General features: G+C 37.3%; 2 protein-coding genes across 2 annotated transcripts; one reads left to right on the forward strand and one right to left on the reverse strand.

Moving 5' to 3' along the window:
* Nucleotides 1–577: 577 nt before the first annotated feature.
* LOC108570771 (tubulin polyglutamylase complex subunit 2) lies at nucleotides 578–1909 on the reverse strand. Its single transcript, XM_017932674.1, has 2 exons — nucleotides 1666–1909; nucleotides 578–1191 (listed from the first exon to the last, which is right to left on the reverse strand). The coding sequence occupies exons 1-2, from the start codon at nucleotides 1907–1909 to the stop codon at nucleotides 584–586; spliced, it is 852 nt and encodes a 283-aa protein (XP_017788163.1). The 3' UTR covers nucleotides 578–583.
* Nucleotides 1910–3222: 1313 nt separating this feature from the next.
* Nucleotides 3223–10384, forward strand: LOC108570679 (ATP-binding cassette sub-family A member 5-like). Its single transcript, XM_017932570.1, has 23 exons — nucleotides 3223–3228; nucleotides 3264–3437; nucleotides 3547–3728; nucleotides 3816–4020; nucleotides 4115–4190; nucleotides 4447–4600; nucleotides 4791–4977; nucleotides 5054–5197; nucleotides 5276–5426; nucleotides 5511–5584; nucleotides 5664–6116; nucleotides 6260–6609; nucleotides 6686–7092; nucleotides 7165–7425; nucleotides 7507–7774; nucleotides 7849–8023; nucleotides 8104–8440; nucleotides 8536–8810; nucleotides 8885–9031; nucleotides 9112–9491; nucleotides 9577–9784; nucleotides 9875–10214; nucleotides 10281–10384. Exons 1-23 carry the CDS (start codon nucleotides 3223–3225, stop codon nucleotides 10382–10384), a joined length of 5058 nt encoding a protein of 1685 aa, XP_017788059.1.
* Nucleotides 10385–12207: the final 1823 nt, after the last annotated feature.

Raw genomic sequence — 12207 nt, forward strand, 5'->3', positions numbered from 1 at the left:
GTAAATGATTCTTAGATGAAGAGGATTTTCGTTGTAGCGCCAGGAAAATATGCTTTTATCACGACGAGAATTTATTGCTGAAAGAAACCGTGGGCAGTGAAGATATTGGATCGCAAGAGGATTTTAGAGAGTTTCATTGCACTCCAGCGGTGTTTCTAAAGCAGCTTCGACGAAATTTATTTGTACAATTTCTATGTACCCTTGTTACAATAAGTGCAGAGACTCATTGTATTAAACCGTGACCAGGGTTTATATAAATATTCATGCTCGTATCGGTCACGTATTAATACATTCATTACATCAGGATGTAACAGAATGGGTTACGCTAGTTATTTATTTTCACACGGTAACAAGTTTGTATCTTTTTTTTTATTTTCAATAAAAACAAAGAAAGAACAACGGTTAAAATATTTATTAATTGTATACAGTCTTCAGGAGACGACAGAATTTCTTTATGTTACATTTACTCACTTCTACAGTGAGAAAAATTCTACAAAACGTGTAACAGGAGATTTTTTTTTATCAATCACGAATTGGAAAGAAACGACAAAACAAAGGACACTATCTTAAGAATCACAAGACGTCACTTTTTTCTGGAATTCTTCTGTTTGCTCTCTCGTCCCTTGAAAATGGCCATATCGATGACATTCGTAGGCCCATTGTTCCACATGGACGTAGAGATGGTCTCTGTCGGTTCGACAGCAGAAGGAAGTAGATGAGGACCAAGGAGAAAATAGATCTGCTCTATCCATGTGGGCAGAGATAAACCAGCCACGCAACACTGCCACAATGGCAAGCCTAGATGGACCAGCATCATGCGAAAATATACGGTAAAGTTATCCGCTAAGTGGCACCATCGATTAACATCCTCTCGATGCAACCAGAGCGTCGGCGGCTCCACTTCCGGTTTCATGCGGTACACCAGATAGACCTTCGATAATCCACTATCTGGAAAACATCTCGCTATCTCGAACATCTTGCAACCATGACCATTATCTAACAGATCAGGTGGAAGATGACTATTTTCGGGATCAGTTACAGCCACACCACCGGAAGTAACTTCAGAATCGAACTTATGGCTGTCGATGTGAAATTCCTGCTTGGAGAAATCGCCAGTCTGATGATTGTTTGAAAATCTCTTTAACGACGCTAGAGTACCAATTTCCATCCGTCCAACAGGAAACTCTTCACCTGTGTACGAGCAACAATGAGTAATTCTGTTGGTTTATAATTTAATTGCACTCTCGTGTGTATAATCGGTTAGAAAATTGATCGGCTAATTGTACGGAGTGAAATGATAATTCGCTTGTTTCTGGTTTTAAGGGAGCGCGATGGAAAAAGAGGAGCCCTTTGAAATAAGGCATTAATTATTTCACACAATTAAGTAACCTGTTACATACTGTTGTGTTATTCTTTATCATCGCAGGATCTCCCCTCCTGCGATCTTTAAACGATAAACGATTTATCTACGTGCAGAAGAATTCCCACGCGGAGATAATCTCTGTTTAAATTACGATTCCCATAGAAATAAGTAAGGAAGCAAAGGGGGAGATATGCCGCAGTGGTTCAGTAGAACCGGAAATAGATAGGTATCAGGTAATCATTAATAATATACAAGGACCAGTGAAGATTATGGAAATAATTGTCAGAAGAGAGGGGTTTTACCTGCTATCTCGAGATTCCACTGTAGCAGAAAGCCATCGATAGATGCATAGAAGTTCCTCACATCCTCCGGAAGTGCGCAGCAGTGTCGTTGTTCCCAACTGGTGATGGCCGTGTTCTCACATCCGTTTCTACGCTCGACTCGTACATTTTTTACATACGGAAAGCTCTCGAGGATCTTCACCACGCCCAACGTGAGATTCTCGTAAAAAGAATCCTCGGTCACGATATCGACGAAAAACGACATCGTTTTATGTATCTTTCAGGGATCGTGTTACTCGGAAGCGGGGCAACCTTGATGGAATATCTCTCAAGCTTTATTTTCTCCTTCGACGAATTTCATTGATATTCAATAATAAAAAAAAAAGAAGATAAGACAGTACACTCTTTTTAAAATAAAATAATAATAATTTATAACCATTCGTAGTTTTCACTGTGGAGATTTTTCTTTTTAGTAGTCAATATTTCTTTTGATGATTACAGAGAAACGAGAAACGTGTGAAATTATGCAACGACGATGTACGATTGTTTGTCAAATAAGAGTTAAATATTCTCGAAGAAAAAAAGTGGAGAGACTTGATAATTTTATAAATTCTATTTCACTATTTCCAATATCTCTCCCTCGAGAGAGAGTTTCGTGTGCCTCCGATAATTATCTCTCTCTCCTTTCGTTTTTCCACTGCTATTATTTATATTAATTCTCTCGACGTGAATCTTCCACGAGAGCTGAATCTCGGAGCTTCTAAATCGCTCGTAAATGTCCAGAGAGAGAATCGAGAACAATCGTGCTGATGAATCGTACTAGCCTGGTCCCCGTTGTTGATCATCGTCATGGTGACCGAACACGAACGCGAACCAGCATATCCACTTTTCCCGTATTCAAACAATTCCTGACAGAGAGAGAGGGGTAGTATCGAACGCTTGCGCAGGTTTACGTTGTGCACGACAGGTGTGGGAGTGAGAGAGAGAGAGAGAGAGAGAGAGAGAGAGAGAGAGAGGGGGGGATGGAGGAGGGAGAGCACACAGGTAGCATAATTATTATGCACGCACGAGGGAGGTTCCTTTCAGAAGTTACCACCCTGCGTACACCCTTCTTCACTTTCTACCCCCTATTCAATCGAAATCGTCGTGTATGATTTTTAACGTGTGCATTATTAACCATGAACAAAAAGGGGAACAGCAGCTGCAGCTGGCAGTCCTAGGGTCGAGTTTGTGAAAACGTGTTAGATATCTGGAATTAAAAATATCAACCCATCTGTTTCACATATTACATTCCTGGAACTTCGTTCCTCACCCTCTTTTTTTCTTTTTCAAACAAGTACTTTCTCTTGGAGCAATTTGTAAAATTATTGTTTTCCGAATAATTTGGAAATATTTGAAAATTTGCGGAGGAAGCTTTTCGAAGAGTGATTTTCTATAATGTAGAATTTGGAATATTCTGAGAAATTGAAAATGTTCCGTTGAAAGGAGAGAATTTGAAATGGTAGAAAATTTGTGTTTTATTGGAAAATTCAAGGTTGTTGAAATATTCTAAAATTTTTGTTTGTTACTCGTTTTGGAATGGACGTAATTTTGGTTTTTTTCTTCTAATTATTTCACAGGAGATATTCCTGCCCCTGTGCACCCTAGGTGTGTTGATCGTGGTAAAGGTATTGCCACCGAATCCAAACTACCCCGCAATGACAACACAGAGACAGGAGGGTGGTATATTCGAAACATTCAACGGCTACAGGAACAACACGATAGCCGTTGTTCCAAACTCGACTGAAACTTTGGTACGTGTTCCTGTCAGTTAACACTTTTGTCCATAGTATGTACATCCTGGTGTATAATACAGGAGAAACATGGGACCAGTATCTTTAGCGTGTATTATTCTCGTTTCAGACATTTTTAAACTCAATGAATGCCCTGTGGTTATCAATGTGGGATTTTCCTGGCAAGCTTCCCTTGAATTTCATGGTATTCGACACGAAGGATGATATGCAAGCAGCGTATTGGAGAGACCCATACAGCATACCCTTAGCAGTAATCTTCGAGAATTCTCAACCTATATCTCAACGTCTTCTGTAAGACATTAAAACACCTTTCGTTTAATTGAAATATACCAGCTTGGATAGCGAGGATAGTTCAATTTGTAACATTTGTTGCTTTAGGTATGAGATAAGAACTAATCCTTCATACACGAATCCACCGTCGCCGACTGAATTGTATTCCGCCCCAGTTACTTGCCGAAAGGACACCAGCCACTGGATGGGTGGCGTATTGTCGATAGAGACTGGAGGATCGTGTCCTGTGAATAATTATTTACACTCTGGTTTCCTGGCGTTGCAAATGATAATAGATACCACGAAGATAAGAGTATGTGCTTGGTGTTTGATTTCGATCAATCTGAGATATAATATTTGAGAGTATATTCTACTGATTTAATTCTGCATATTGATCATTTTTGCAGCTGGACACAGGGAATAAAGACGTAACTATGCCGGATATTAGGCTGGAAATGTTCCCCAAGGAAGCTTTTACCGCAGGTAAAAAGCTTTAGAGAGCTTTAAGAATTGTGGGCGATGGTATTTTGTAATAGCATTAATTCATGTATCTCTGCACGTTGAATGACGAAAAACGAATCTCCTAACTAACATTAGAAGGAATTAATATATTAGACTAATAATTATAGAAACAAAGAAAAAAAACGAAGAAGATACTTTTGGTTCAGAAATAAAATTTATACTCAGTTTTTTCTTTTTGCTTTTTGGACATATTTCTTAAGGATATACTTTTATTTAGACTGGATGCTGGCCTTTAGAGTTGTTATACCTCTCTTTATGGTTCTGGCTCTTTCGCAATTCGTGACTTACCTTCTTATCCTGATTGTCGGGGAAAAGGAGAAACAGATCAAGGAGGGAATGAAGATAATGGGCCTAAAAGATTCTGTTTTCTGGTAGGTTAATCCGATGTAGGAATCAACTAACAAAATTCGGCTTTACACCTCAAATATTAATGCATGTTTAACGACCTGTACCTTGCATGAACAAAAAATATGTAAAAACAAAAAGGTAAAAGTTTGCTTGGACGAATTTTAAATATGAAAAAAAAAAAATAAATAAAAGATATAAATGTTTTCGTTTCAGGTTATCATGGTTCATTATCTACAGTGTCTTTGTCTTGTTACTCTCTGCCGTCGGAGTAATATTACTTTTTACGCTACAAATGTTTCAGCACACACACTTTTTACCGATATTCCTTTTAGTAGTGCTCTACAGTTTCTCCATAATCATGTTCGCTTTTATGGTAACACCTTTCTTCAACAAGTCGCGTGTAAGCATTCTATCAATACCTTTGTATTATTACTATGTAACTGTTACATTAAAATAATTGTAATTTTTTTTCTCAGACTGCCGGTGTACTTGGCAATTTTGCAGTGACGATACTAAGCTTGATGTACTTTATTCAAGTGTTTGTGAAGGACTCTAGTTCAATCTCGTTTTGGGTGGTCTCCCTTCTTAGCCCAACAGGCGTTGCTTTGGCCATGGACAAGGTTTGCAATCAAGAAATATCATGTGCAAACGAAAAAAGGGGATTCTATGATTAATAAAACTTCTACATTTATTTACAGGCTCTTGTGTTAGATCTACAAGGAGAGGGAGTTAATTTCGACAATCTTTGGTCAGGTCCTGGTATACCTTTCGGAGGAAGTCTTATTATGATGACTTTAGACATCATTCTCTACGCGTGTTTAGCCTACTATTTCGACTCTGTCATACCAAGTATGTCTCATAAATTTTTATCATTTCATTCGTTAAATTATTGATCAATTAATCCAATGATTAAATATTAAACGTTCAATTTAGGTGAGTACGGAACGAAAAGATCCGCCTGGTTTTGCTTCATGCCAAGATTCTGGTGCCAGAGGAAAACTCCACGAGTAAGTTTAATTATCAATAATAACAAAATGTTGAATGCGAAGGAAAATAGAAAAAATGAATTCACAGTCGTATTTACAGGTACCGTCATCGAATGGTGAATCGAACTCTTTCATTCCTGGCGAAGAGACCAACCGTGACATCGAACCGGTAGTACGTGAGATGAAGGGGCGTGAAGCAATCAGGATAGTCGATCTTTACAAGTCCTATCAGAAGTGTCGTAAAGCAGAAATTAAAGCTGTGAATGGCATCAATCTGACAATTTACGAAGGCCAGATCACGGCGATACTTGGACACAACGGAGCTGGCAAAACGAGTCTCTTCAACATACTGACTGGCTTAACTGCACCTACAGCTGGGACTGCCTTGATATTTGGTTACGACGTTAGAGATTCCAATGATATGCAGACGATTAGAAGCATGACTGGCGTATGTCCACAACACGATATTCTCTTTGATCTCTTGACACCTCGAGAACACCTTGAGTTTTTCGCCGCTGTCCGGGGTATTCCAAGATCAATGATGGAACAAGAGGTACGTTTGAGCTTCTTACACCTGTGGTGGTATCTCTCTTCCTAACCCTTTCCTCTTTCCACTAACACACTGTCGTAAATCATAAATTACATGAAGACATCTTAGATGAATCTAATAAGTAACATGTGTATGATTAATTTCAGGTGAAGAAAACACTGAAAGATATCGATCTAACAGAGAAGGCAGATACTTTCGCGAAATATTTAAGCGGTGGACAAAAAAGGAAGCTGTCCGTAGGAATCGCCATTATCGGTGATCCAAAAATTATTATCCTTGACGAACCTACGGCTGGAGTGGATCCTTACTCCAGGAGGCAGATGTGGTCTTTCTTGCAATCTAGACGTCACGGGAAAGTGATTCTATTGACGACCCATTTTATGGACGAGGCGGACATATTAGCGGATAGGAAAGCGGTTATCAGTAAAGGAAGGTTGAGATGCTGTGGTAGTTCTCTATTCTTAAAAAATAAATTCGGCATTGGATATCATTTAACGTACGTTGAATAGTTGTTAAATAATACAATTCTACGATAAAGTGTATCTAGTAAAATTTGTCAATATATTTAACAGGTTGGTGCTCGAAGGAAATGCAAGAGAACATGCTATTACCAGATTGGTAACATCTCATGTCTCGAAGGCGGAAAAAGCTAGACGACATGGACGTGAATTAAGCTTCATTTTACCACACAACTCCGTGGAAAGTTTTGCACCACTTTTCTCAGCTATAGAACACGAGGTTAAGACTCGATCGAGTAGATTGGGAATCAGTAGTTACGGAGTATCGATGACTACTTTAGAAGAAGTATTTCTGCATCTAGAAAAGGATGAAGGTCCTGAGTGTACAATGGACAATTTATCAAAAAAGATGGTACGGAATCGTGCATTAAGCAGATCGTTATCCTTACAATCTAAAAGCACCTCTTATCAGAGTTTGCAGAACGAAGGTGTTACTGTTCAGAATGATGGCCAAGCAAAAGGTACGTTTGTTTTAATACGTATAAAGTATCATTAAATTTACAGATTGTGAATATCATTATATCTTCCTGCAGGTGCAGGAGATTTACCGGATGGCATTCATAATGATAGAAACCCTCCTGTTCTCGGCCTCGGATTGGACCCCATAAAAATTCGGCCTAATTTCATTCAAATCTTGTACGCTATGCTTCGCCTAAGGATACTCAGGCTCTTTAGGAACATCCAGTTATTGTGCTTCACTATCGTCGCGCCTCTTTTTCTGGTAGTTCTTGGCCTTCATTTAAATAGCATTCAAACACTTGAGATCAAAATGCAGTCACTTAAATTGAATACTGGTACGTTTTAATAAAACAATTATATTTTTATGAATTTATAAAATAATTTCTACTATTGTTCTTTTCTTTCTTGTTTTACAGATACATATGGGAACGTGACCAAAATTTTATATGCAAATAACACCGACCACGATATCACAGATTTAATCGACGGAATAAGTCACGATGTAAAGTATGTTGAAGAATACTATGGGAATTTTGCAAATTTACTAAAGATCGCACCGCACATGGCCGCTTTCAATATCAACGAGTATGGCCTGCCAAAGCTCAATTTGATTGTCGCTTATAACGACACCATGCAACATTCCCTACCGATTTTAATAAATTTGTTATCCAACACCTATCACAGGTCGGTGGTCATTTAGAAGCGTATCATAGATTCAGGTAACTCTATATAAAATTAACTTATTTACTTGTGATTAGATTGATCTCGGATAAAAATGATCTGAATCCAATCGAGGTTAAGACACACCCTTTCCAACAAACTTCCCAACCACAGGAATTCAATATCGGTACAGCGAGTTCTGCTGTGTTCATTGGAATGAATTTTGTATTGTTACCAATAACTTTAGTTGTAGACATGGTCTACGATCGTGAAGTAAGACATCTTTTTTCCCTTATCATTCGTATTTTCAAAGCATTACCGTATTCACCTTACTATAAAAATTGTGTCTTTAGATAAAAGCGAAGAATCAGCTTCGTGTCAATGGTTTGACATTTTCTATGTACTTCCTGACATACTTTATCGTACTTGTCGGCCTGTTGACGTTCATATGTTTATGTATTCTTGGCATCATATTTCTCTTTGACGTGCCTTCGCTTCAAGAAATACCAGCACTCATCACTCTTGGTGGTCTTTTGATGCTTTATTGTCCGGCATCAATTCTCTTCTCGACGTGTTTGAGTTACATCTTTGATAAAATGGATTCTGCCCAGAGTATTTTACCTAACATTGCATACTTCTTCGGGCTCATACCGTTTATATTGGTCACAATTCTCGATATGCTGGGTCTCAGTAAGCTACACTTGAACTTTAACTCTTTGAAGATTAAATTTTTATTTCTAATTTTTATCAAAAATCGTACTAACGTTAATTGATGAATATTTCAGGTGGAACAGCAGCGTTCGTTTTACACGTAATCTTTTCTTTACTGAACACGTTGTATGTACCATACGCTGCAGTGTATTACGTAGAAAGAGTTCATCTGATGTGCTCTATCAATGCTGCTTGTCATCATTTGACCATGTCGGATTATTTAACCACGGAGATCATTTTAATGGCCTTTGGCGTGCTTTTGCACTGCCCAGTGTGGTTCTTTGTGCTTTTGCTACTTGACATCAAAAAGAGCGGCGGCAACGTCAGTGATATATTCAAGCATTTTCTGGTTGGTGTATAAAATTGGTTGGTGTTTAAATTATAAAACGATCTTATATTAAAAGTATTTTTTCATTTCCGTAGCGTAATGGGGGTTCTATCGGTGAAGAAATTATGGAGAATTCTGACATTGGAGAACACGAAGATGGGGACGTTAAAGCGGAAAGACAGAAAGTTTTTAACCTTATTACTTCGTCATCTGTTCAAGAACCACCTGTAGTTTTAGTACAGGTATTTATCTTTATTGTGTTAATATTAATTTTATTATCAAAAAATTTTGTCATTCACAATTAAAATCACACGTTCGTTAGAACTTGAGGAAGGAGTACCGACAAAAGGAGTCAGGATCGTGTAGCTGCTGCTCGAAACAAGACGAAGAAGCTAGTCAAATACAACGAAAAGTCGCTGTAAGAAATCTGTCGTTAGCTGTCGAGCCAGGGGAGGTGTTTGGTTTATTGGGCCATAATGGTGCCGGCAAAACGACAACGATGAAAATTGTCATAGCAGAAGAAGCAGCCACTCGAGGCAGAGTGCAAATCGGTGGTTATAATATTAATTCCAACATGAACGGAGCTTTCAGACAGATGGGATACTGTCCTCAACATGACGCTCAGTGGAAGAATATCACTGTTAGGGAACATTTAGAATGTTACGCTGCGATTCGTGGTGTACCATGGGGAGATATCGGCAGGTGATTAATTTGTGTCATTGCAACATTTATCAAATTAAAAAAAAAAATACTCAGCCACAAAAGTAAATTAAATTTTGTACTGCAGAATTGTAGATTTGTATCTTACTGGTTTGCAAATTCACGAACACGCCGACAAACAGACCCAAGAGTGTTCAGGTGGAACTAGGAGGAAACTTAGTTTTGCTATGGCAATGATCGGAGGTCCAAAAGTTGTTTTAATGGACGAACCTAGTACTGGTATGGATCCTAGGTCGAAGAGGTTTTTGTGGGATACAATTCTTGCCAGTTTTCAGGTGAGTTTCTTCATAAATAAACTTTTCTTCATTTTTGAAAATAAGCAGTCGGTAGATAGTATTTCTTCATTGATAAATTTTTTGTAACAGGGTGGTAGAGGAGCGATTTTAACCACTCATTCAATGGAGGAAGCCGATGCTCTGTGTTCTCGAGTGGGTATAATGGTGAAAGGAGAATTAAGGTGTATCGGTTCTACCCAACACCTGAAGAACTTATACGGTGCAGGATATACCCTCGAAATGAAACTCTTAGGCGGTGACTGTACACCAACAACACCTTCCGGTGATAGGATCTCAAGTCTGAAAGAATTTGTTTCCAGTCTCTTTCCAGATGCAACACTCGAAGAAAGTTTTGCTGACAGATTAGTGTTTGCTGTTCCCCAACATGCAGTTAACTCGCTGGCCGAGTGTTTTATACAATTGGAGAAAGGTAAATATTAAAAATATGATTACACTGTCGTGGAATACTGATATAATTGAAACTTCATTTCTCTAGCCAAACTCGAGTTGGATATCGAAGAGTACAGCTTCAGCCAAACCACTTTGGAACAGGTTTTCCTTAAATTTTCCCACTACGATGAATCTAATTCGGGAGAATGATGACTCATAAAAATGAGTGTGTTTATTTCTACGTGTTATATAGTGAAGTACTCATGGAACTGCTCAATTTGTGCAAAAAGTGTAAAAAGAGTTATTCTTATCGGGGGGAAGTGATTTGTTCTTCAGTGTTCCCACATAAAATACTATCGAGAATCACGAAGACGAAAACGATGTCTGCATTCTAAATACCAAGAACATTTTAATAGCTATGAAAAGATTTCATACTGTCACACGATGCAGATCTCGAAAATATACAAAAACTCTGTTCTGACCCTTGACGATTCTGTAAGTGAAACAAGTCGTATTTCTACGGTATACATCGATCGACCTAATCGCAAAAAGAAATTAGATGATATTTTTTTGTGCCGGTGTTCCGTACTGTTATGTTCGCCAGAATTAACAGTGACTAACTGGAGTGATTATTGTGAGATAAAAAAATGGACATATGTGTAAAATTTAATTGAGCTGTAAATAGTGGAAACTGTGAACGATTTATTCGATTGTCAGTAAAAAGAAGCGGTAATAATACTATTTAACAGTACTATTCATAATTTTGAAATTATATTGTAATTTAGTCTATTATTCGATTCCTACGAATAGGTCTCACAATTAATATTGCTGTGGAATTGGAACATTATTATCATCATTATAAGTATAATATATTAAACATGATTAACGGGGAAGAAAATAAGGATCTAAGGATCGATATTAAATTCTTTTTAAACGCAGTAAATTCAATGAATTACCTATTTACATTGATAAACGTAGGAATTCAACCTGTACATTTAGTGATATTTACGAATTGCTCGTGATTATTTCGAGCGCTGTTTAAAAAGAAGAATGGCACCGTTGCTCAGAAAGGGTACTATTATATCGAGAAGAGCAACATAATATACAATTGGGCGACTTAATTTGTGCATATAACGTAGTGCGTAGTACGTATTTATAAGTATTTCTCCAGCTCGCTTGTGGTCTTTACCGAAGCCTTTTGAATAATGAAAAAGACATGATAGGTTGTTAATCTTGCCTCAGTAGCACATAAGACGATAATAATTTAAAATGAGACTTCTGTGGCAGAAGCAATCGAAGCAGGATACGACAACTTGAATTCAGTAAAAAATAATCTACAGGGAACTTCTAATAGTCCATGAATACTTGAATAACTTATATACAAATTTTATTACTTTACAATTGTTTACAAATATCTTTCATTTTCTTCTTAGCATTACAATTTAGTCGTTAATTTTCGAATATTTTCATTTCTCTTAAGAACGCTTTATTTGTGCTGAAAAATAACTAGTTTAGTAAAAACACGTGTTAAAACTGAAGTGAGAGTGATACTAATAAAAAGAATAATTTTTTTATTATATTAGGTAAAGCCACCTTAAATTAAACAGTTTTTAAAAATGGACTTTATAAGTAGATGTAAAAAAGGCTAGCTATCTTACTTTATAAAAAAAAAAAAAGAAAAAAAAACAGGTTTCAAGCATAACTAAGAGGGGCTCATATATATTAAAAGAGATTCTCATTGAACAGGTAAAAAGAAAAGTCTAAAAACACAGACTTAGTTGAAGTGTTAGAAAAAAATACAGGCTCTCAAGATTTTTCCTTACAAAGGAAAAGATTTGTTCTTTTTTTCTAGATATCCATGTGCGTCCGTTGGATCTTTCAAGATGAAAATTCGGAAAAATCGAACGAAAGAAACAGTAGGGGCACTGTTTGGAGGACTGAATGAAATATTTTGTAGATTATAGTGCATAGGTAGTCAAAAATTTCATTGTAAGGGAGGTATTGATTTTTGTAAATAAAACTCGTTATAAGAA

Source organism: Habropoda laboriosa, unplaced genomic scaffold, assembly GCF_001263275.1.
Source record: "Habropoda laboriosa isolate 0110345459 unplaced genomic scaffold, ASM126327v1 scaffold87, whole genome shotgun sequence".
Lineage (NCBI taxonomy): Eukaryota > Metazoa > Arthropoda > Insecta > Hymenoptera > Apidae > Habropoda > Habropoda laboriosa.